The 25,844-nt window shown below is 50.8% G+C and overlaps 1 protein-coding gene across 1 annotated transcript; it reads right to left on the reverse strand.

Moving 5' to 3' along the window:
- Positions 1-19,728: 19,728 nt before the first annotated feature.
- Positions 19,729-21,637, reverse strand: LOC135981253 (myb/SANT-like DNA-binding domain-containing protein 2). The gene is made up of 2 exons (XM_065582680.1): positions 20,712-21,637; positions 19,729-20,331 (listed from the first exon to the last, which is right to left on the reverse strand). Exons 1-2 carry the CDS (start codon positions 21,250-21,252, stop codon positions 19,862-19,864), a joined length of 1,011 nt encoding a protein of 336 aa, XP_065438752.1. The 5' UTR covers positions 21,253-21,637; the 3' UTR covers positions 19,729-19,861.
- Positions 21,638-25,844: the final 4,207 nt, after the last annotated feature.

Raw genomic sequence — 25,844 nt, forward strand, 5'->3', positions numbered from 1 at the left:
AACTGGGGTTAGGAAGAAATTTTCCTCCAGGTCAGATTGGCAGAGACCCTGCAGGTGGGGGTTCGTCTTCCTCTGCCGCCTGGGACACAGGTCACTGGCAGGTTTAAACTAGTGTAAATGGTGGATTCTCTGTAGCTTGAAGTCTCTAAATCATGATTTGAGGACTTCAGTAACTCAGCCAGAGGTTAGGGGTCTCTTACAGGAGCGGGTGGATGAAGTTCTGTGGCCAGCAATGTGCAGGAGATCAGACTAGATGATCTTGATGGTCCCTCTTGACCATAAAATCTGTCACTCTAAGGCTGAATTTGAATGGATAATGCTGTGCCCGGATATTTGCCGATTAGGGGGTGAACTCCTCCCCCCTGCTTGGGTCCCTGTATGCTGCTGGTGAGGTGACGGGGCCATACAGGAGCCACAAGCGCCAGGGGAGCATTCTACTGGTGTAGGAGCAATATAGAGCTGACCTAAGCTCTAACATACAGGGCGGGATGCACGGGGGCCTGGCCATAATGAAGAGCACTACAGGGGATTATGGGCTGCTGCACAGCCCATAGGCAGCCTTATGGAGATTGTCATAAGTTAGAGCAGCCCTCCTAGGCACTTCTGTATGTGCCTCTGAGGAGGGGCAGCACAGACTCCGGTCTTAAGCCCTTTTGCCCCCCGCCCTCTCCAGGGAAGAGCTGAGAAATGGGGCGGGGGAGGGGGGAAAAGGAAATAGGCTGTAGCCACCAGCTAATTAAACAACAGAGGCACAAACCTCTTAAGACACAAAAATCCAATTCTGTTCTTAAAAAAGGTAAATGTTATTAATAACAAAAAGAAAAGAAAAGAAGAAGAAGAAGAAAATACACCTGGGAACTTAGGCTTTTGCTAGATTAAAAAAAAAAACAAAAACAAAACAACTTCAAGGTGTCCAAGGTACTGTGATAAATGAAGGGGGGGGGTAGCTCTCTTTTATGGACACCCACCCAGCCAGCAGCTATAAAATCTCTCTTAGTAGCTGTTCTCTAATTGCTCTACCTGTAAAGGGTTAAAAAGTCTCACTGCTATGCATAGGTAAAAGGAAGGGAGTGGGCACCTGGCCAAAAGAGCCAATGGGAAGGTTAGAACTTCTTAAAATTGGGGAGAAAAAGACTTCCCTTTAGTCTGTGGTTGTTCCCCTGGGGAGAGGCAGACAGGGCAGCAGCTATACTGTAAGAAGCTTGGGCCAGGTATGAAAAAATCATCAGTGTCATACCTAGAAACTACTCATTTAAAACCCCAGATATGTAAGTAGATCAGGGAATGTCTAGGAAGACACGATTAGGTTTATCCCTTTTATTTTTTATGGCTTGTGGATTCCTCTGTGCTAACCCCAAGTGCTTTTGGTTTGCTTATAACCTTTAAGCTGGAGCTCAATAAGTTATTCTTGGTGCTTAATCCTTGTAGTTGCTCTTTTAAACTCTAGCAATAGTCTGAGTTCCCAGATGTATTTTCCTTTCTTTTTTTTTAATTAATAAAATTTAACTTTTTTAAGAACAGAATTGTTTTTTTGTGTCTTAAAAGGTTTGTGCACATGTTGCTTAATTAGCTGGTGGTCCCCGTCCCCCCCATCTCAGCTCTTCCCTGTGTGTGTGTGTGTGTGTGTGTGTGTGTGTGTGTGTGTGTGTGTGTGTGAGAGAGAGAGAGAGAGAGAGAGGGCATGAGGGTACCCCACAGGAAGGAATTCCCAAGTGCGCCTTCCAGGGCTCTCAAAGGGGGTCTGCACTTGGGTGGTGGCAGCAGCTACCAATCCAAGGCCAGAGCAAAGCTGTAATCTTGGGAGTTTAATACAAGCCTAGAGTGGCCAGTATTAATTTTTAGAATCCTTGCAGGCCCCCATCTTCTGCACTCGAAGCACCAGAGTGGGGAATCAGCTTTGACAATGGCTTAGAACGAGCACTTGTTCAAGAGACACAAATATGATCAGGGAATCTAGACTACTGATGAGGCAAATGTTAGCACAGCAAAGCTTAGTTTAGGTGCTGTCGAAACATATGTGAAGACACAGTCCCTGGCTTGAAGTACTTGCGGTCTATGAATGCAAAGGAGGTGAGGATTGGGTAGAGGAGAAAAGGTATAATCCAATGAGGCAGGCGGCAGCCCACCAACTAATTGACCCTTCAGTCTTATTCCTCTTCTGAGCGAGGTTGAGTGGCTCAGTCCTAACATGTCATATAGCCAAACAAACCAAACATAACTCAATAGTGGGCCATCCCCCAGGCTCCCAGGGTAGGGGCTTGGTTCCCCAACCAGCCTCTGGTTCAAGCATTTCTCGCTCCTTGGGGGTCTGGCTGTTCTTCTGATGGTGTCCTCCTTCCTAGCCAGTCAGCCCTAAACTGAGCTAGGCTCTCTTCTTTTATTCTCCCTCCAGGCTTGGCATTGGCTGCAGGCATAGCAGGGTGGGGCTAGCTGGGCCCAAAGGCTCTCCTTAACCCCTTCTCTGCTGGTATGGAGCCTAAATGGATCTGATGTGGGGACCAGGGCTACACAAGAGCCACAAGGGCCTAGAGGAGGATTCCACTCCTGGGGAAATTCTGCGCCACTGCGGCGCAGCAGAAAAATGCCCCCCTGCAAATTCTCTTTGCTTCCTTGCAGAAAATGGTTTCTGCGGGGAAGCAAAGTGAAGCTGCCCCAGTACTCACTCACCCCTCCCCGGCAGCTCAGACACGTCTGTTTAGGCAGCTGGGGGAGAGGTAAATCACTGTGGGGAGGGGGGTCTGGGGATGCCCCGGCCGCCCAGGGATTTAGTCCCAACTTGGGGGGCCAAGGAGGATGGCGATGGCGTTTCCCCTCCCCCTCCCCTGCACAGAGCAGCTGGGGCTGGGTCAGATCAACCCCCAGAAATTTCTCCTGGCTGCAGGAAACTCTGCACCATGGGGAGGGGGGGTGCTTTGTGGGGTGGGGGTGAGGCTTGGGGGAAGGGTTCCAAGTGCGGGGGGGTGAGGCCCAATGGGGGGGTTGGTGTGGGAGGTCTGGATGCATGGGGTTGGGTGGACAGGGGGAGCAGATCCCCATACAGTGACCCCCTCACCCATGCACCCAACCCCCCCACCAAGGGCCCCCTGCATCAGGAGCCCCCAGCACCCAGAACCCCCTCCCTGAGCGCCCCAAGCCCCCACCCCACCAAGCCCCACTCTCCCAGCCCCACCACTGAGCCCTAACCATCTTCACCTGGACTCCCCTGCAGAGTCCCATTTCCCCAGCACCCAGAACCCCGCACCGAGCCCCTGTGCATCCAGAGTCCCCCCTGCACCCAGACCCCACACTGAGCTGTCCACACCCAGATTGTGCCACACAGAACCCTGGTAATCTTGAGGGAATTCTGCGCCAAAAAATTAAAAATTTTAAAATTCTGCAATGTTTGCATATTTTAATTGTCAAAATAACGCAGAAACACAGTAACAATATAATCACACCATTTTCAATTATTTGCTGACAAGTATTTTGAAATAAATTACTAAAATAATTGAAAATGGTGTGATTATATTGTGTTATTTTGACATATAAAATATGCAGAATTTTGCAGCATTTTAAAATATTGTGTATAGAATTTTTAATTTTTTGGTGCATAATTTTTATTTTTTTGGCACAGGATTCCCTCAGGAGTAACAGTGTAGGAACAATGTAGAGCTGACAAACTCTAGTGTACAGGATGGGACGGGAGGGGGCGTGGCCACAATGGGGAGCACTAGAGAGGATTCTGGGCTGCTGCACAGCCCATAGACAGCCTACGTATATGTAGTGTGGCTCTAACTCAGGGGTCGGCAAACTTTTTGGCCCGGAGGGTCACATCTGGGTGGAGAAATTGCATACAAGGCCATGAATGTAGGGCTGGGGCAGGGGGTTGGGGTGCAGGAGGGACTGCGGGGTGTGGGAGGGGGTGCGGTGTGCAGGAAGGGGCTCAGGGCAAGGGGCTGGGGCGGAGGAGGGGTGCAGGGTTTACGAGGGGGCTCAGAGCAGGGGGTTGGGGTGCAGGAGGAGTTTGGGGTGTACAAGGGGGCTAAGGGCAGGGAGTTGGGTTGCAGGAAGGGTGCAGGAGGGGTGCAGCAGGGGGTTGGGGTGCAGGGTGCAGGAGTGGACTCAAGGCAGGGGGTTGGGGTTCAGGAGGGGTGTGAGGTGCAGCAGGGGGCTCAGGGCAGGGGGTTGGGGTGCAGGAGATGTTCGGGGTATGGGCTCTGGGCCAGCACCACTTACCTGGAGCGGCTCTGGGGTAGCAGTGGCGTGCAGTAGAGCTAAGACAGGCTCCCTGCCTAACCTGGCCCCACGCCGCACTGAGCAGCTCCCAGAAGCGACCGGCACCAAGTCCCTGCGGCCCCTGGGGGAGGTGGGGGGCAGGTGGCTCCGCGCACTGCCCTGCCCTGCGCGTACCTCCCCCGAAGCTCCCATTGGCCGCGGTTCCCCATCCCCGGCCAATGGGGGCTGTGGGGGCGTTGCATGCAGGCGAGGGCAGCGCGCGGGGCCCGCGGGCCATAGTTGGCCCACCCCTGTTCTAAATCATATCGGCCTCCATCAACCACTGTCCAAGGGCATGTCTTGGTCTACCCCCTTGTTTTGTCCCTGTATTTTAATCTGCAACATTTACAGCATCACAACACAGCTAGGATTACAGTAGCCGTGCAGCTAGGAGAATTCCACGTGACAAGGTTCCCTGCTGACAGCGCATTGAAACTTCCAAGCACCCCATGGCTGCATTTCTGAAAATCCAACCTTCGGGGCCAGATCCAACCTGTACTAAAGCCAAGGGAAAGGCTCCCATTCGTTTCAATGGGATTCGGATGGAGCCCTCAGCTTGCCTAGCTTTTGATCATTTTGGCCCTGACAGAGATAGTATCATATGTGTACGTGAGAATATGGAAAGGATGAAAACTAAGAGGATGTAGTCTTCAAATATTATACAGGAAGGACACAGACATGAAACTGCTCCTTACAATATGCCCTAGCATTCTTTTCTTCAGCTCCACTGTTCCTATTGTTGATTACAGAAATCCTTTCTATGCTATATCGGATCTTATACCGCACTCATCGCCGTAGTGTCTGAGTGCCTTCCAGCAGTGCATAAAGATGACTCATCTTGGGAGTAAAATGCTGCAGATTTGAGCTCCCCCTTGTAGCTGGAGATTGTGTGTTACAGCTCTGCAAGTATTTTGGCTTTGCCATCTGACCTAGGTGCCATGAGGTATGAACGGTCTCCAAGCAAGAGAGATGCAGGCAAACAAAGTGGCATTTCTTTGTGTGTTTCTAAATCTAAGGCCTTGGCTACACTTACCCGCTAGTTTGACGGCTGGAAATCGAACTTCTGGGTTCGACTTATCGCGTCTAGTCTGGACGCGATAAGTCGAACCCGGAAGTGCTCGCCGTCGACTGCAGTACTCCAGCTCGGCGAGAGGAGTACCGCGGAGTCGACGGGGGAGCCTGCCTGCCGAGTGTGGACCAAGGTAAGTTCGAACTAAGGTACTTCGACTTCAGCTACGTTATTCACGTAGCTGAAGTTGCGTACCTTAGTTCGAATTAGGGGGGTAGTGTAGACCAAGCCTAAGAGAGAAAACAAAAAAGTGCACAGGTTGCTGAAGTCTCTCCTGGCCCCATGGGCTGGGCCCGTTCATATGGTGTTCCTGCCTGGATGTATATTAATGGGGACACGTCTAAGGATCTAGACCCGATCCTGGCAGCTGATGAGTGCCTCCCAGGATCTCATCGGTAGGCAGGATCAACCATCTGGATGCATTACCTTCTCAAGTATCACTGACAGACACCTAGCTGGCTCCTATCGTGAGACCAAGACCAGGAATTATCCAACTCCCAACCTCTCCCCAGGACCGTGGGAGGTATAGATATAACTTGTGGAACTCCTTGCCTGAGGAGGTTGTGAAGGCTAGGACTATAACAGCCTTTAAAAGAGAACTGGATAAATTCATGGAGGTTAAGTCCATTAATGGCTATTAGCCAGGATGGGTAAGGAATGGTGTCCCTAGCCTCTGTTTGTCAGAGGGTGATGATGGACGGCAGGAGAGAGATCACTTGATCATTACCTGTTAGGTTCTCTCCCTCTGGGGCACCTGGCATTGGCCGCTGTTGGTAGACAGGATACTGGGCTAGATGGACCTTTGGTCTGACCCAGTACGGCCGTCCTTATGTTCTTATGTTCTAATTAGTGGTCTGTAGGGCCTCTTTAGTTTACTGGCCCTTCAGTGCATAGATGGGTGAAGTGCCTCCATTTTCTGACAAAATCTTTACTCCCACTCACACCACAGAGACACAAGCAGAGACTTCTTGTTAGTCAGCCAACTGTATGCTATTGGGTCTGAAACATCCATACCAGTAGGTGGCAGAGTAGCAACACACACAAGGTGTGAGAGAATAGGGGAGAGCACAGTCATTGGTGTTGCAGTAACATCTAAAGGCCACAGTCAGGAGTCAGGGCCCCACTGTGCTATGTGTTATACATAGACAGTCCCAAAAATCTTACAGTACAAGATGGGAAACAACAAGTGGATACAACAAACTGAGGGGCTCAGTGGAATTTGAGGGCACAAGGTAACCATGAAATGATCTCACAGTCCTTACTCCCACTGAAGCAGCATTGCCAGCTCTTGCAATTTTATCCCCAGGCTGGGGATATTTGGAGTTTCCCTTAAAGCCCCAGCTCCTGGAGTCATGTGATTAGGTGATAACCCCAGCTTTCGTTTTGAAAAGGACATTTCTAGCCCTCATCATGGCAGAGAACAGCTTGAAAACGTGACCCAGGTGCACCCTAAAGACACAGAAACTAGAAGGCAAAGAAAAATACCGACGTTATTATTAAAAAGTAACTCCTATGGCTTTTTAAACCGATCTCATGATTTTGGGGGGCCTGGCCTGTGATTTATGAATGCTTGGGGACCGCAATGCTGTCGAAGTCACTATCAGCATCACAACAGGAGTTGGAGTTTTTAGATACAAGGAGTGCTCTTGACTAATGTCGTTCTCTTCAATGTCCTGGCAGCTGCTGACTTGTTCCCTTCACCCCCTGTGATGAGGTTTACAGACCTTGCACTAAGCCTAGCGCAGTGATGGCGCAGTACTGGGCCAAGATGGCCCTGCCACCCAGGACGACCCGTTCACAAGGGGACTCTGGCAGTCGAGCTGGTGGACAGTGAAAGAGGGGCCATCTGCTGGAAGGAAGCCAGCTAGTATCTCCTGGGACCGAGGAATCCACAGGGGAAGGGCCTGGACTGTGGCTGGACCGCCAGGGGCCTGACCCCTTTTTCTCTCCCCATCGCCCTGACAAGGGGGAATCACTGGATACCGTAAAGGGAGCTAAAAAGCTCCTTCTGACTATTTAGTTGTTGAGTTTGCTTGAGCAGCCCTCCGTGGGGAGGGAAGCAGAGAGCCGGGACTGTGCCCCAGACTGAGGAGAGCACAGGGGAAGTAGAAAGTGGCCCATAGGAGGTGGGTCTGGGGAATCAGCTAGAGGGGCCTGAGACACTCCTCACCTCTCCTTACTTGGGCCCTGGGCCGGGACCCAGTGGAGAGGGAGGGTCTGGGTGGGTCCCTGTACCTTTCCCTCTGCCCCTTGTCTGACCAGGGAAACTGGGAGAAGGACAGCCTGTAACTTGGCTGCCAGGCTGTCAGATTGCCCCACAAAGCCACCTGGTGAGCCGTGGCCTGCCCACTAGACCTGCTGGCCCCTAAGTGAACCTTGCCACAGCTCAGACATGCAAGTCTTCTCTCCCCACATCTCATGCCACCTCGCTCCGACCCCAGTACCACAATAGCGTATTGCATTTGCAGTTAAAGTGCACTCACAATCGGAAACCCAACATGGTACAGCGCCCAGGCAGCTGCCCCTTCCTTGGGTGTCTTGCAGCCATAGCCGATGGTTTGAATGGCAAAACTCCTGGGTTTTTTTTTACTCTGAACTGCAAAGCCAATACAGCTGTGCAAAGCCAATTGGAATCTCTTCCCCCTCCCCTCTCATCAACAGAGCTATCAGCTGAATTCTGATTGTACAACCTGTCAATGGAAAGAAAGGAGTAACTAATTGATTTGTAAAAATCTCTTGACTTGGGCACTCAGCAACTCTTGTCTGGTGCCCACTGCGGGAGAATGAACCCTGCAACATCACTTTCATTCACCTCCCAAGAGGCGCAGAGACCCCTCTGCTGCCCGTTTGCTTGGATGTTTTATCCCCAGGAAACCAAAAACGCTGCTGCATGGTGGCATATAACTGGAAATACTGTACCTGTGCTTCTGCCTATGATATATTATATAAAGATATTTGTTGCTATTACGTCCTCATTTTATTCTCTGTATCTTATATGCTGTGTACCCTAGAGTAGTGGTTGTCAAACCATGGTATGTAGGCTGCCATCAGGTGGTTCACGGATTAGTTTAGTGAAAATAAAAATCCCTCGTAACTACACAGGTTACGTTACTGCGGTGGCACGGCATGTACTGTTGTGTTTGAGGTGTGGTACACTAGTTGGTCAAGACTGAGTACTGCTATCACAGAGGATGGGTTTGTGACGGAGCAGGCATTTTCTGTAAATATTTTGTATGAATACTGTGTGTGCCTCAGTTTCCCATATGCTGCGTGGTTAATTAGGTGGTGGGAAAAGGCTGTTTACTCTTGGGCAGGTTACGACAAAGGTGTGAATGGCACCTCGCTGTCTCAGGTTTGGGGGCCCAAGTCATTAGAGGCCATGAAGACAATGGCAAATCCAATCACCAGGACATTTACTACACTAGAACCTCAGAGTTATGAACAACAGAGTTACGAACTGACCAGTCAACCACACACCTCATTTGGAACCGGAAGTACATAATCAGGCAGCAGCAGAAACAAAAACAAAAAAAAGAAGCAAATACAGTACAGAACTGTGTTAAACATAAACTGCTAAAAAAATTAAGGGAAAGCAGCATTTTTCTTCCACAGAGTAAAGTTTCAAAGCTGTATTAAGTCAATGTTCAGTTGTAAACTTTTGAAAGAACAACCATAACGTTTTGTTCAGACTTACGAACGTTTCAGAGTTACGAACAACCTCCATTCCCGAAGTGTTCATAATTCTGAGGTTCTACTGTACCGATCAACTAATGACCATAGATGACCCACCCCTCCACAGAAAGTCACCTGTATTTGACCAGCTCGACTACAAAGGGGCAGGTGGGACTGGTCAGGAATTTGAACAAAGAAGACAGAGAGAGACAGTAGGAGCCAGGGGTGGACACCACATGGCCAGGGCTCTGGGTAACCAGAACGGACCAGGCCATATTTTTCTTTTCTCTATGCTAACCAAGGACTTTCTACACTGTGTCCCAGACAGCTAATAAACCCTACTGCTTTTACAACACTGGCTGAGAGTCAATGCAAATGCTGAAAGCGGCGGTGCTTTGCTCCCTTTGGGGGTACAAGTCTCCCTCAGGTGTCTCACTCAGGTGGACTCACTGAAGGGAGCTCACAGCTTGGAGCAGGGGTACTGAAGGCTCTGAGGTTCAGTCCAAGTGAAAGAGTGAGACTGTAAGGGCATCTGGCACACCGAGGGGGTCTTCCCCGAGCTGTTCCAGAGCACTGGACCCGTGAATCTGTGACAGGGCTGCATCCCTCCAAGCTAGATTTCCATTTCACTGGGTCCCACTCCTCGTGGCAGAGCGTTGCATTAAGGGTGTTTTGTGCTGCATGCCAATTATTACTAAATGCTCAGGTGTGATCTGCTAAAGGAAGTCTTGCCTCCACCCTCATGTTTGAAATTCATTTTCACATTCACCACTATTGAAAGAAGCCCAAGGGGAAGAAGCACAGCTAAATAGGCAACTTCCCTGTGGACAGACACACCCAGCCAGTACGCCCATCTTCCAGCACGCAAGAAAGGCCTTCAAATGAAGTCAGAAAGTCACACCATTTTATTGCTAGCTTGTTCTCTGCAGACCTGCAGTGAGCCGGAGTATTCAACAACCCCCTTTAAGCTCACATCAGAGATGTCATGAACTCACTGCCATCCGCAGATTTGGCTGGTGATGAAAAGCCAGCCTGGGAGCGGCCAATATTTATACAGTTAGTGCATTTGGAGAGCCACTCGGTTTTATCTGAGAGCAGGAGACCGGAAAGGCGTCATGAACCCAGGGCAAAAATAGCCACGCTGCAAAGTTTTGTTATTTTTATTTTCCATTCAGATTTCTCTATCTAAGCACAGAAGCTGTGGGAAAGTCCAGACATCTGGCAGCTTTCTCTGAGTTGCTCACTGCTGTAGTTTTGTAGTTTGTAGTTTTTAATCATTTCCTTGCCAAGGCGGGGGCCTCAGGCACTGGTGCACCTCATTCCCTCCTTTTCTCTGCCTGTGGCCCATAACAGAAAGAGAAAGTGAGTGAGGCAGTACCTTTTATCGGACCAACTTCTGTTGGTGAAAGAGACAAGCTTTCGAGCTACACAGTTTTCTTCAGAGAAAGCTTGTCTTTCTCACCAACAGTAGTTGGTCCTTTACAAGATACTACCTCACCCACCTTGTCTCTCTAGTGTTCTGGGACCAACATGGCTGCAACGACCTTGTGGTACATAATAGTTGAATCTCCTGTGGGCTGCAATATTTTGGTCTAATTTTGATTGTTGGGTTTAGTGTGAGGGGATGAGGTGGTGTTGGTGGCCTGTGATATAAAGGAGGTTGGACTAGATGAGCACAAGAGAACGGATGTGGAGAACGAGGCTGAGATTTTCAAGGTCATCTGAGAGAGCTGGATGCCCAGTTCCCATTCATTTCAAATAGGAACCGGGCATCTAAATCTTCTAGACAGCTTTGAAAACCCCTCCCCTAAAGGCAAAGAACCCAGGAATTACAATGTGGAACAAATCCACAACCCATCTATTCTTATACACTATCTATGATTAATAGATTCACAGATTCCAAGGCCAGAAAGGACCATTGTGATCACCTAGTTTGCCCCCCTGTATGACACAGGCCAGAGAACTGCCCCCAAAATCATCCTTAGAGCAGAGCTTTCAGAAAAACATCCACTCTTGATTTAAACATCACCACTGGTGGGGAATCCACCAGAACGCTAAGTAAATTGTTCCAATGACTATTTACTCTCACTGTTAAAAATGTACCCTGTATTTCCAGTCTGAATTTGTCTAGCTTTAGCTTTCACCTGTTGGATCATGTTAGACCTTTCTCTGCTAGACTGAAGAGCCTATTATCAAATATTTGATCTCCATGGTGGTACTTAGAGACTGTGATCAAGTCACCCCTTAACCTTCATTTGCTAAGCTAAATAGATTGAGCTTGTTGAGTCTATCACTATAAGGCATGGTTTCTTATCCTTTAATCATTCTCGTGGCTCTTCTCTAAACCCTCTCCAATGTATCAACATCTTTCTTGAATACTGGGCACCAGAACTGGACACAGGATTCCAGCAGTGGTCACACCAGTGCCAAATACAGAGGTAAAATAACCTCTCTACTCCTACTCAAGATTCCCCTGTTTATGGATCCCCCAGGATCACATTAGCCCTTTCGGCCCCAGCATTGTTGCACTAAGAAATCATGTTCGGCTGGGGCTTGTGTGGGCTCAGGCTTCTGTCCCCCTGTCCTGAGGTTGTGTGGTAATTTTTGTTGTCAGAAGAGGGTTGCGGTGCAATGAAATTTGAGAACCCCTGATATAGAGCATGGGTGGCTCGAAGGAGGAACCTGCCCCATGGCAATGAGACCTGCAGCCAGGACCAGCCGAGGCTGTCACTAGAATGTGGGGAGCATGACTATTTTGGAATGACCAGAACAGACAAGGAGAACACATAAACAAATGGCTGTTCCCAACATGGCTGCCTTGAGCATCTGCTCTGGGTGTGCGCTCTGTCCATCAGGCAGCAAAGAGAAATACTGGTGTCCCACCATTGCTCTTTATAGAAACCCCTCCGTTTTTGATCCCTGGCCTTACAAAGCAGAACCAGGGCCTGGGACCAAACCCATCATCTCAGCGTGGAGAGTTGGCACCGAGTTTTCAGGAGACTGGTGATTCAGGCTCTCCCTTTTTCTAGAGAGAGCTTCATTTGGGCTTGGGTGTTGCTCTTGCAGCCCCAGTCTAGCTGCTCGGCTACCACAGCTGAAGGACTCTCTCTGTCTCATGGGTTCTCACCTGCATCTGTCCCTCAGGCTTCCTCCAGTCAGCCTCGGGCTATGCCTGTAACTCCTTGTTCGGAGTCTGTATCAATCATAATGGTAGCTGCCCGTTCCGACACCACCTCAGCTGATGGCAGGGCCCGTGGCCTGTCCATGACGCCCTGTCTCAGCATTCTTCCCTGTTCCCCTAGCCTGCACAGAAGCTGATAACTCATTCCCTGCCCATCTTTACTATTAGAAAAGAGAGAGACTCTGACATTGGGCATAGTGAAAAATACCCCCCGGCTGTCCTGGAGGCTGAATGGTTATATCCAGTAGGGGCAGAGAGGGTAAATCAGTCTCCAGGGCCCATTTCATCGTGGGCCTTCCAATCATGCGGTGGGCAGCAGCTCACAAGGAACTAGACTGAGATCACCAATTTAGTTCACCCAGCCTGCTCATTAGCTTGGGCTAGATTGGAGCCTGCCTCCTGAGTACGAAAGTCACCGTATCTCATTACCAGTGCTCTGAGCCATCCAGTCCCCTGCTGATCGCTTTTGATCAAAGCCTTTCCAAGCCGATCTATTTTCAGCCCTACCCACTCAATACCTTGATTGCTACATGGCTCTTTTAGCTGCTCTTAGGTAAACAGGCTGTCGCTCCCTGGCATTTTGCCTCGCTGTGAGCCCAAAATAAAAGTTGCGTAGAAAGTAAGCGAAACTGTTTTCCTCTGCCAGGAAAAGCGGTGCTAATTCTGCAATAAACTGTCTTTCTTTACCTACCTCATTGGGCTTATATACACTGGAGAATTATGGCCCCACACGCCTGAGACACCATACAATACAATCCAAACATGACATTTCTGATGATGGTGCCTTGGTGGTCACACCTCCCTTGGGACTGTGCTCACTTTTCCGTGTATTTATTTAGTACCGGCACCTAGGATTCCCAGCCATGGACCAGGACCCGACTGTGCTCGGTGCTGTAAGAAGACTGAACAAAAATACAGTCCTTGCTGCCAGAGAGCTTACAGTGTAATTCAGGAGACAACAGATGGATTCAGACAGGGCGGTACTAAGAGACAATGAGACAATATTGGTCAGCGTGGTAGGCACCAACAGCCTAACCACTGTCTTTTAGGCATCACAGCAAAGTTGAATTTTGAGGAGGGATCTGACGGTGGACAATGAGGGGGCTTTGCTTGCACGAGGCAGGACACATCAGAGACTAGGAACGCAGCTCCGCCAACTCTGAGGGTTAGACCCCATGCTGTACATACCACTCAACAGTACAGTTTCTGCTGCTGCTCTCACTGGTGGTGAATGAAGATGCACCCAGTGAGGACAGGCACTGTGTCTCCATGACCATGCACTGCAGACAGCTAGCACTGGTGCAATGAGTCTTTCTAGTGAGCCTGTTGCAGCCTTGGCTAACAGAGCTGGGGTCTTTAGCTCAAGCAGTAGAGGATCATGCATTTAGATCCAGAGTCCTCAGGTCCAATCCCTGCTGCTGACAAGCCACCCACAGGCATGGTGTTACACTAGATTGTTAGCTCACTGGGCCAGGGATTGTCTGTTTGGACTAGGGTGACCAGACAGCAAGTGTGAAAAATTGGTACGGGGGTGGGGGATAATAGGAGCCTATATAAGAAAAAGACCCAAAAATCGGGACTGTCCCTATAAAATTGGGACATCTGGTCACCCTAGTTTGGCCAAAGGCCCCGAATGCTGTTTGGGATCCTTAAGCATGACCACAATAGTAATCATAAATGATAACTCCTGCACATCAGGCTTATCGACTGTGAGGAGGAACGCCACCCAACACCGAGTCTCTGATTTTTATTTAATCAGATTCACTTTATTTATTGGTGTTGAGGGTCAGCAGTGTAATGCCATAGGGAAAGTTCTGAGAGAATATAATAGCAAATGATCATCTTTCCCTAGAGTTTTAAAAGTCTCTAGGATTTTGGAGTAGTTCCTACAGAATCCAATTTTATTTCTGTAAAGTCCTAGTCGTTTCATCCCTTATTTTTTCCTTAGGACTTTCCCCAGAAGGATAGAACAACTTGCTCAGCTTGAGACAAGGGAACAGTGCACCCAGCCAAGTTACGTAAGAGTTTTCAGTCTTGCCGTCTGTCTCAAGCCCTTCACCATTTTGTTTTCCTTCATTAGGCCCCTGCTGCCCTTTCTCAGAACATCCCCTCCCCACTCTCTGTAACGCAAACATCAACTGCAATCCAGCCAGAGCTGACAGGCCGCTTCCTCTCAGAACTGAAAGGTCAGGCGTCCTTGCTGCAGCCCGAGTTCCTAAGCCCAGACACCTTCTCAGATTCAGGGACGTCAGTTCTTTATTTTTCCTCCTGTACCAGGAGGAGAGCCCTGTGTTTGCCAGGGAATTTGGAAAGTTGCAGGGTGAATGGGAGGGAAAGTGCCCTGTAGTGAAATACAGCTGCAGATGTAGTCACCGCTATTTTTTTGGCACTGTTAAGGAGGGTGTATGTTATAGAATTGTCCCTGGATTTGCTTTCTTCTGGCTGGTTACTACACTGCATGCCATGGCCCCTTGCAACTTCCGCCCTGGAGATAGAATTCAGACCCTCATGCGCCACCTGAGAAGGCCCTGCCTGCCTCTGAAGAGAGCCTCCATTAGCAGATGAGAAGCTCCATTAGAGAGTAGACACAACCAGGGGCAGTTCTAGCTTTTTTGCCTCCCCAAGCACAGCAGGCAGGCTGCCTTCGGCGGCTTGCCTGCAGGAGGTCCCCGGTCCCGCGGATTCAGCAGCATGCCTGCGGGAGGTCCTCCCGTCCCGCGCCTTTGGCATACCCACCGCCGAATTGCCGCCGAATCTGCGGGACCGACGGACCTCCCTCAGGCATGCTGCTGAAGGCTGCCTGACTGCCACCCTCGCAGCGACTGGCAGGGCGTCCCCCGTGGCTTGCCGCCCCAGGCACGCGCTTGGAGCGCTGGTGCCTGGAGCCGCCGCTGGACACAACATAGGGTGGGATTTTCAGACACACTCTGTGTTGATGGTAAAACTTCCATGGTCATCAACAGGAGCAAAGTTAGGCCAAAGGTGAATAGTGAAGATGGACCCTATGGCAAACAGCCAAACAAGTCTGATTGCCCTTAAAAATAGCGAGGGCCTCTTTGCTCTTCATGGAGGCTACATATCCTGTGTGGCACTTTCAGTACAAGTCCAGAGGCAGCAAAAAACCCGACTGTACTGAGGAGTCATCTTTCCCCATTCCCTCATTTTAAAAAAGGGCAGAAGAATTATTCCCCATGGGTCAGTTTTAAAAAGAAAGGAATCTACTAAGTCCAAGTCGTGGAATCAAGGTGTGGCAGACAGCTGGATCCTTGTATGCAGTGTTGTCGCTGTGTCGGTCCCAGAATATTAGAGAGACAAGATGGGTGAAAGTAGGGTTACCATTCGTCCGGATTTACCCGGACATGTCCTCCTTTTTGTGCTAAAAATAGCGTCCGGGGGGAATTTGTAAAGCACTCACAATGTCTGGGATTTCCCCCTCCCCCGGCACAGCAGAGCGAGCAGCTGGGAGGGCTGCAGGAAAGTCCCGGGCTGGACTCCGGAGCAGCTGGAGAGGAGCTCCGCCCTGCATTCTGAGCAAGTGTCTCAGCACAAAGTGCAGCCCTCCCCTTTTGCAACTGGGAGCGGTTTCTGCCATGCAGCGTAGCAAAACGGGAGCGAGAGCACTTTGTGCTGATACAAGGGCAGCTCTCCCCTGCAACCCGGTCCGGACCAGGGACCGGGTTTTGTTGTGCAGGGCCAGGGACCGGGTTTTGTTGTGCTGGGGAGCTTAGCCACGTGTCCGGCTCGCACAGAGCCCAACACCCTGTTCTGAGCAGCAGGGTAAGGGGGGGCAGGAGAAGGGGCAGGGAGGTTCTGGAGGGGGCAGTCAAGAAACGGGGGGGGCTTTTTGGGGGGAGTGGAGAAAGTTTTGGGCAGTCAGGGTACAGGTAGGGGGTAGGGTCCTGGTGGGCAGTTGGGGGGGGGGTCTTAGGAGGGGGCAGTTAGGGGACAAGGAACAGGGAGTCTTAGGTAGGGGGTGGGGTTCTGGAGGGCAGTTAGGAGCAGGGGTCCCAGGAGGGGGCAGTCAGGGGACAAGGAGCGGGGGGGGGTAGGGGGCTGGGAGTTCTGGGGGGGAGCTGTCAGGGGGCAGGGGTGGGGAGAGGGATCGGAGCAGTCAGGGGACAGGGAGCAGAGGGGTTTAGATGGGTTGGGAGTTCTGGGGGGGGCTGTCAGGGGGTGGGGAGTGGTTGGATGGGGCGTGGGAGTCCCAGGGGTCTGTCTGGGGGTGGGGGTGTGGATAAAGGTTGGGGCAGTCAGGGGACAGGAGGCAGGGAGGCTTAGATAGTCCTGGGGGGCAGTTAGGGGCAGGGGTCCCAGGAGGGGGTAGTCAGGGGACAAGGAACGGGGGGAGGGTTGGGAGGTCAGGGGGGGCGGGAAGTGGGAGGGGCAGGGGCGGGGCTAGGGCGGGGCTCCTCCCGTCCTCTTTTTTGCTCGCTGAAATATGGTAACCCTAGGTGAAACTTACTCTTAGGGTATGTCTACACTACGAAATTAGTTCGAATTTATAGAAGCCGGTTTTATTGAAATCGGTTGTATACAGCCGATTGTGTATGTCCACACATAAAATGCTCTAGGTGCTCTAGTCGGCAGACCGCGTCCACAGTACGAGGCTAGCGTCGACTTCCGGAGCATTGCACTATGGGTAGCTATCCCACAGCTATCCCACAGTTCCCGCAGTCTCCGCCGCCCCTTGGAATTCTGGGTTGAGATCCCAATGCCCGGATGATGCAAAACAGTGTCGCGGGCGGTTCTGGGTACATGTCGTCAGGCCCCTCCCTCCCCCGTCACAGCAACGGCAGACAATAGATTCGCGCCTTTTTATCTGGGTTACCTGGGTTACCTGTGCAGACAACATGGAGCCCGCTCAGCACAGCTGAGCTCACAGTCATGCTGCACCGTCGTCTTAAGATGTAAAAAAATAGATTTTCTCTGTATTCATTTGCTTCCCCCTCCCTCCGTCAAATCAACGGCCTGCTAAACCCAGCGTTTTCAGTTTAATCTTTGGGGGGGACCAGTCTGTGACAGTTGTTTGTGTCTCTCCCTGATGCACAGCCACCGTTCTTTATTTTAATTCCCTGTGCCTGTACGCCATGTCGTCACTCGGCCCCCCTCCCTCCTTCCCCTAGGCCGTCAGATACTACGTTTGCGCCACAGCTCGAGCCGAGAAGCGGTTCGCGCCTTTTCTTTGAATTCTGGGTTGAGATCCCAATGCCCGGATGATGCAAAACAGTGTCGCGGGCGGTTCTGGGTACATGTCGTCAGGCCCCTCCCCCCTCGTCACAGCAACGGCAGACAATAGATTCGCGCCTATTTACCTGGGTTACCTGTGCAGACAACATACCACGGCAAGCATGGAGCCCGCTCAGCTCAGCTGAGCTCACCGTCACCATATGTCCTCTGGGTGCCGGCAGACGTGGGACTGCATTGCTACACAGCAGCAGCTGCTAACTGCCTTTTGGCGGTAGACAGTGTAGCATGAGTGATAGTCGTGGGGCTGGCAGCCGTAGGGCTGCATTGCACCAGCCCCTTGCCAGGCGATGGTATATTATGATTGGTACCCGTCGTCATCGTATTGGTGTGGCTGTCAATCATGGCCACCTGGGCAGACATGCTACTGTTTTGATGATGATGGTTACCAGTCATAATATACTATTTTCTGCCAATTGCCCAGTATTGTCTGCTAAGCACCCAGAAGAGGCCGAGGGCGATGCTGGGTGCTGGCGGACGTGGGGCTGGCAGACGTGGGGCTGCATTGCTACACAGCAGCAGCCCCTTGCCTTTTGGCAGATGATGGTATTTTATGATTGGTACCCATCATCGTCGTATTGGTATGGCTGTCACTCATGCTGCAGCGTCGGCTGCCACCTTAAGATGTAAAAAATAGATTTGTTCTGTGTTCATTTGCTTCCCCTTCCTCCGTGAAATCAACGGCCTGCTAAGCCCGGGGTTTCCAGTTTAATCTTTGGGGGCACCATTCTGTGTGACAGTTGTTTGTGTTTCTCCCTGTTCCTGTACCTGTACGCCATGTCGTCACTCGGCCCTCCCTCCCTCCCTCCCGCCCTCCTTCTCCTGGTCCATCAGATACTACTTTCGCGCCTTTTTTCTGACCAGGCGCCATAGCTAGCACTGGGATCATGGAGCCCGCTCAGATCACCGCGGCAATTATGAGCACTATGAACACCACGCGCATTGTCCTGGAGTATATGCAGAGCCAGAACATGCCAAGGCGAAACCCGGACCAGGCGAGGAGGCGATTGCAGCGCGGCGACGAGAGTGATGAGGAAATTGACATGGCCATAGACCTCTCACAAGGCACAGGCCCCAGCAATGTGGAAATCATGGTGTTACTGGGGCAGGTTGATACCGTGGAACGCCGATTCTGGGCCCGGGAAACAAGCACAGACTGGTGGGACCGCATCGTGCTGCAGGTATGGGACGATTCCCAGTGGCTGCGAAACTTTCGCATGCGTAAGGGCACTTTCATGGAACTTTGTGACTTGCTTTCCCCTGCCCTGAAACGCCAGGATACCAAGATGAGAGCAGCCCTCACAGTTGAGAAGCGAGTGGCGATAGCCCTGTGGAAGCTTGCAACGCCAGACAGCTACCGGTCAGTCGGGAATCAATTTGGAGTGGGCAAATCTACTGTGGGGGCTGCTGTGATCCAATTTGCCAGGGCAATGAAAGACCTGGTGATAGCAAGGGTAGTGACTCTGGGCAACGTGCAGTCAATAGTGGATGGTTTTGCTGAAATGGGATTCCCAAACTGTGGCGGGGCCATAGACGGAACCCATATCCCTATCTTGTCACCGGAGCACCAAGCCACCGACTACGTAAACCGCAAGGGGTACTTTTCAATGCTGCTGCAAGCCCTGGTGGATCACAAGGGACGTTTCACCAACATCAACGTGGGATGGCCGGGAAAGGTACATGATGCTCGCGTCTTCAGGAACTCTGCTCTGTTTCGAAAGCTGGAGGAAGGGACTTTCTTCCCGGACCAGAAAGTGACCATTGGGGATGTTGAAATGCCTATCGTGATCCTTGGGGACCCAGCCTACCCCTTAATGCCATGGCTCATGAAGCCATACACAGGCAGCCTGGACAGGAGTCAGGACCTGTTCAACTACAGGCTGAGCAAGTGCCGAATGGTGGTGGAATGTGCATTTGGACGTTTAAAAGCGCGCTGGCGCAGTTTACTGACTCGCTCAGACCTCAGCGAAAAGAATATCCCCATTGTTATTGCTGCTTGCTGTGCGCTCCACAATATCTGTGAGAGTAAGGGGGAGACCTTTATGGCGGGGTGGGAGGTTGAGGCAACTCGCCTGGCCGCTGATTACGCGCAGCCAGACACCAGGGCGGTTAGAGGAGCACAGCAGGGCGCGGTGCGCATCAGAGAAGCTTTGAAAACGAGTTTTGTGACTGGCCAGGCTACTGTGTGAAATTTCTGTTTGTTTCTCCTTGATGAACCCTCCAACCCCCCCCCCCCGACCCGGTTCACTCTACTTCCCTGTAAACCAACCACCCCACCCCACCCTCCCCTCCCCTCCCGCTTGCAGAGGCAATAAAGTCATTGTTTTTTCACATTCATGCATTCTTTATTAGTTCCTTACAGAGGTAGGGGGATAATTGCCAAGGTAGCTGGGATGGGTGGGGGAGGAGGGATGGAAAAGGACATACTGCATTTTAAAACTTTAACTCTTATTGAAGCCCAGCCTTCTGATGCTTGGGCGATCATCTGGGGTGGAGTGACTGGGTGGACGGAGGCCCCCCCACCGTGTTCTTGGGCGTCTGGGTGAGGAGGCTATGGAACTTGGGGAGGAGGGCTGTTGGTTACACAGGGGCTGTAGCGGCGGTCTCTGCTCCTGCTGCCTTTCCTGCAACTCAACCATACGCTTGAGCATATCACTTTGATGCTCCAGCAGACGGAGCATTGCCTCTTGCCGTCTGTCTGCAAGCTGACGCCACCTATCGTCTTCAGCCCGCCACCTCTCCTCTCGTTCATGTTGGGCTTTTCTCATCTCCGACATTGACTGCCTCCACGCATTCTGCTGTGCTCTATCAGCGTGGGAGGACATCTGCAGCTCCGTGAACATCTCGTCCCTCGTCTTACGTTTTCTCTTTCTAATGTTCACGAGCCTCTGCGAAGGAGAAACATTTGCAGCTGGTGGAGGAGAAGGGAGAATTGGGTTGTCCATTTAAAATGGGGTTTCAATGTAAAAGGAGGGGGCTGCGGTTTCCCGGTTAACATGCGGCACAAACACAAGTAAACCACCCCCCCCCACACACACACACACGATTCTCTGGGATGATCACTTCACCCCTCCCCCCCACCGCGTGGTTAACAGCGGGGAACATTTCTGGTCAGACTAGCAGGAACGGGCGCCTCTGAATGTCCCCCTTAATAAAATCACCCCATTTCAACCAGGAGAGCTTTCTGGAGATGTCCCTGGAGGATTTCCGCTCCATCCCCATACACGTTAACAGACTTGCTTGCTTTTTTTTTTTTGTAATGTTTACAAATATTTACAAAGTTACACTCACCAGAGGTCTCCTGTGTGCCCTGAGGGTCTTGGGTGAGTTCGGGGGTTACTGGTTCCAGGTCCAGGGTCACAAACAGATCCTGGCTGTTGGGGAAACCGGTTTCTCCGCTTCCTTGCTGCTGTGAGCTACCTACAGTACCTCCATCGTCATCTTCCTCGTTCCCCGAACCGTCTTCCCTGTGTGTTTCTCCAGTGAGAGAGTCATAGCACACGGTTGGGGTAGTGGTGGCTGCACCCCCTAGAATGGCATGCAGCTCCGCGTAGTAGCGGCAAGTTTGCGGCTCTGCCCCGGACCTTCCGTTTGCTTCTCTGGCTTTGTGGTAGGCTTGCCGTAGCTCCTTAATTTTCACGCGGCACTGCTGTGTGTCCCTGTTATGGCCTCGGTCCTTCATGGCCTTGGAGATCTTTTCTAATACTTTTCCATTTCTTTTACTGCTACGGAGTTCAGCTATCACTGCTTCATCTCCCCATATGGCGAGCAGATCTCGTACCTCCCGTTCGGTCCATGCTGGAGCTCTTTTGCGATCCTGGGAGGATTCCATCACGGTTACCTGTGCTGATGAGCTCTGCGTGGTCACCTGTGCTCTCCACGCTGGGCAAACAGGAAATGAAATTCAAACCTTCGCGGGTCTTTTCCTGTCTACCTGGTCAGTGCATCTGAGTTGAGAGCGCTGTCCAGAGCGGTCACAATGAAGCACTGTGGGATAGCTCCCGGAGGCCAATAACATCGAATTCCGTCCACACTACCCCAATTCCGACCCGCAAAGGCCGGTTTTATCGCTAATCCCCTCGTCGGAGGTGGTGTAAAGAAACCGGTTTAAAGGGCCCTTTAAGTCGAAAGAAAGGGCCTCGTTGTGTGGACGTGTCCAGGCTTAATTCGGTTTAACGCTGCTAAAGTCGACCTAAACCCGTAGTGTAGACCAGGCCTTAGGCCTGGGCTACACTGGGGGAGGGAGGGGGGGGGGGAGGGTTGAAACTAAGATATGCAACTTCAGCTACGCTATTCGCGTAGCTGAAGTCGAAGTATCTTAGTTCGACTTACCTGGCCGTCCTCACAGCGGCGAGTCGACTGCCGCAGCTCCCCCGTCGACTCTGCTTACTCCTCCTGCAGAGGTGGAGTACAGGCGTCGATTTGGGGATCGATTTATTGTGTCCAAACGAGATGCGATAAATCGATCCCCGATACATCGAACACTACTCACCGATCCGGCGGGTAGTATAGACGTACCCAGAGTGTCACAGCTAAATACATGATGGAACAGATTGTTTAACATAAGTAGTTAACACATATTTCAAGGGACCATTCAAGGTGAAGTGGCCTGTTAACAGACAGCTATAGGGCAATTCTTCATTTGGTATCCAGCTACCACAGAGATGCACACGTTAAAAACAACTAGATCAAAAGACAAAAGTTTGCCCAGGGCTAGGAGCTCAAGTGTAGATAAAATGCCAGTGGCCACCGCATTTCTAACACTACATTGATTAGATTAATAGGCTTCATATGTTTAAGGCAAGAAAATTATGAATGATAACTGTGCTAAGTATAAGAACAATTTATTAGATGCCCCAAAAGTCACAACCCCACAATTAAGAAAGAAGGCCATACTGGTTAAAAAATCCAACGTGCCTTAGAGAGGAAATGAAGGCAGTTCTAAAAAATAAACTAAGTATATAACCCTTTGAAAAATGAAGAAGTTGATAGTCATGAATATAAATCAGAAGCTAGGAATTGTAGAAAATTGATAAGGAAAGCAAAAGGACACAAAGAGAAATCTATGGCCCGCAGAGTTAAGGACAATGAGAAGGAGTTTCTAAAGTATATTAGGAACAAAAAGAATCTTAACAATGGTATTGATACATTGCTAGATGGGAATGGTAGAATTACCAATAATAATGCAGTCCAGTGACTTACTCATCTTTATCCATCATGAGGTCCAAAATAGAATTGACTTATGTTGAGTACAATACCTTTTTTGTTAAAAAAATCATCTATAATTTTTAAAACGCTAATGATATTTTACTACTGGCTGCATGCGTCTTCCAGCATATGTGTCCCAAATTGAAGTCCCCCAGAACAGTAGTTTTTCCTTCCACAGATAACAGACAGATGCTTAGGCAACAACTCATCCTGGTTTGATTCAGTGGTCTGTAACAGACCTCCACAATTACCGCCTCCTGGGCTTTGTTAGTTAGCACACTGATCTGTATGCATTCAAGATCCTGCACTTCTGAGCTAACTCTAAAACAGGGAATGGTGTCTTTAATGTAGAGCTCTACCCGCCACCTCTGTTATGCTCTCTATCCTTGCTGAGCAGCTTATAACCAGTGATTTTGGCATTCTAATGATGCAAATCATCCCACCAAGTTTTAGTAATGCCCGCTTACCCAGGCTCCTAGCTTTGGTATATAAACAGTTGGAAAAATTTCCTTTGTTGCACATTTCTCCCATCAATACCCCCTCTTGTGTTGTTAGTTTAAGTCCTCCTGTCTTCTCCAGCTAGTCTCCAGCTGAGAAGATTAGCCCCTTGTTTGTGAGATGCCGGCAATCCTGTTCCTACAGCCCCTTCTTCCACTGGAATGTGGTCTGAAGCATCATGAAATCAAAGTCTTCAGCTTCACACCGGTAGTGCCACCATCAGTGGTTAACATCCAGTATTTTCTGCCTTCTCTCACTCATGAGACTGGAAGGATATTTGAAGATATCACTTGGACTTTCCTCTTCTTCATCTGCCTTCTAAAACCCTGAAGCTCTCTTGAATCTGCATAATTCCACGTGGGGCCGAATCATTGGTTCCAATGTGTATCATCACCAGTGGAGACTTGCCAGGTGTCTTCATAATCCTATCCAACCTTGCAGTGGTATCTTGTAATTCAATCTACTCTGAGCGGAGTACGACCTGCATTACTCTCAAGCCCCCCCGTTTTTTTCTTACCCCACCCCCGGCTCCACCTCAGCTCCGCCCCTTCCCCAAATCCCCAGCCCTGGCTCCTCCCCCCAGGCTTTCAAGCCTAGGAGGGTTGCTTTACCAAGTGTGAGGTCAGTCTAACGAGATAAATGAATTAACAGCAGAATACCAAGGGAGGAAAAATAACTTTTGAAGTGGAAAGAGAGTGGCCCATTATAGACAGTTGACAAGGTGTGAGTAACAGTAGGGAGAAATTAGTATTGGGGAAATTAAGTTTAGGTTTTGTAATGACCCAACCACTCCCAGTCTTTATTCACACTTGGTAAAGCAACCCCCATCCTTTCATGTATTTATACCTGCTCCTGTATTTTTCACTTCATGCATCTGATGAAGTGGGTTCTAGCCCACGAAAGCTTATGCCCAAATACATTTGTTAGTCAAGGACTCCTCGTTGTTTTTGTGGTAGCCAAAAGTTTCAGTGGTAGCCAGTGGACACAGAGGGCTTGGCTACCCTTGCGAGTTACAGCACAATAAAGGAGCCCCAGGCACACTAGCTCACTACCGGTCCACACTGGGAAGGCCCGTAGAGCACTCTGACTCTGTGGCTACAGCACGGCTGGTACTCCACGTCAGCGAGAGGAATAACGTTTGTTGTGTCTTGGCTACAATGCCCGGGCATCAGTGCGAACAAGGTGTTCCATTACTGCGCTCTGATCGGCCTCTGGAAACGTCCCATAATCCCCTTAAGTCAAGTGGCCACGCTGGTCATTGCTTTGAATCACTGTAGGAATGCGGAAATGCCCTTTCAAAGCTCCGTTTCTGACAGCCGGCATGCAAGCCATTAGTGTGGAATGCTGTGTGAGAGAGAGGCGGGGGGAAGGGGAGGTCTGCTGCTGTCTGAACTTACAAGACAGCATGCTGACATGCTCTCAGCCCCCCAAAACCCCACTCTCTCTCCCCCCACATACACACAACACATCCCTGTCACACTCCACCCCACCCCTCCCATTTGAAAAGCACGTTGCAGCCACTTGCATGCTGGGATAGCTGCCCATAATGCACAGGGCCACCCAGGGAGGGCAAGTGGGGCAATTTGCCCCAGGCCCTGGGCCCCGCAGGGACCCCCACAAGAATGTCCAAGGCTCCCCCCAACCTCCACCTTCCCCCATCCCTCGGCGCCTCAGCGCACCGCGTCCAGGAGCGGCCCTGGACAGCTCTGCAGCGATGTGGATCGGGCGGGGCCTGAGCTCCCCTCGCTCAGAGTCGCGTGGTAAGGGGGCAGGGCTGCAAGCTCCGGGCCAAGTGGCGGGAGCTCAGGTCCCGCTGGAGCCACGCCGCTGCAGCGCTATCCAGGGCCGCTCCTGGACACGGCGCACTGAGGTGCCGGGGGATGGGGGAAGTGGGGGTAAGCGGCATGGTAAGCCCCTCTGAGCCGGACACCCCATCTCCCCCACAGCCCTGACCCCCAGCTCTGAGCCGGGCACCCCCCGACCTAGAGCCCAGCTCCCCACCCAGCCCTGGGCAACAGCAGCGCCACCCCCAGCAGTGACAGCCCATTGGCACCAACCATCACCATCACCCAGCAACAGCCCATTCTGTAATTGCAAATGTATACATACCATTAAAGCATTGAATGTTTTTAAATAATGTATTTTGTGTATTTTCAAATTATTAAAAATTACTTTGAATGTATTTCACTCATTATTTTTTTACATTTCAAAATACATGTTACTAGAGTATTGCAACTTTTTTTATTGGAAGGGGCCCCCGAAATTGCCTTGCCCCCGGCCCCCTGAATCCTCTGGGCAGCCCTGATAATGCACCACTCCCAATGCCGCTGCAAGTGCCGCAAATGTGGCCACGACAGTACGCTTGACGTTGTCAGTGTGGAGAGATTGCAGTGCTGCAGAGTCAAGCACTGAACAGTGCTGAAAAATAAGTAAAAGGGAAATAAACTCTTAAGAGCCCATCCATGCAGAATGGGGGGGAGGGGGGGAATTGTTTTCCATCAGGAAGCTCTCTCCCTCCCCCGGCACATCGATCTGCAGCCAAATAAAGCCTCTCTTTTCCCCTTGGTTGCTTTACATTTGTGTGCCGTAATTTATAAGGGCCAGAAGCTGATCTCAGTTCCACTGGTGTAAATCTGGAGTCGCTCCAGTGATGTTGAGAGCAGAGATCAGCCTGAAAAGCATAATCCATAGGCCGGGGAAGATTCACATGTGGCACAG

This window comes from Chrysemys picta, chromosome 2, assembly GCF_011386835.1.
Source record: "Chrysemys picta bellii isolate R12L10 chromosome 2, ASM1138683v2, whole genome shotgun sequence".
NCBI classification, from domain to species: domain Eukaryota; kingdom Metazoa; phylum Chordata; order Testudines; family Emydidae; genus Chrysemys; species Chrysemys picta.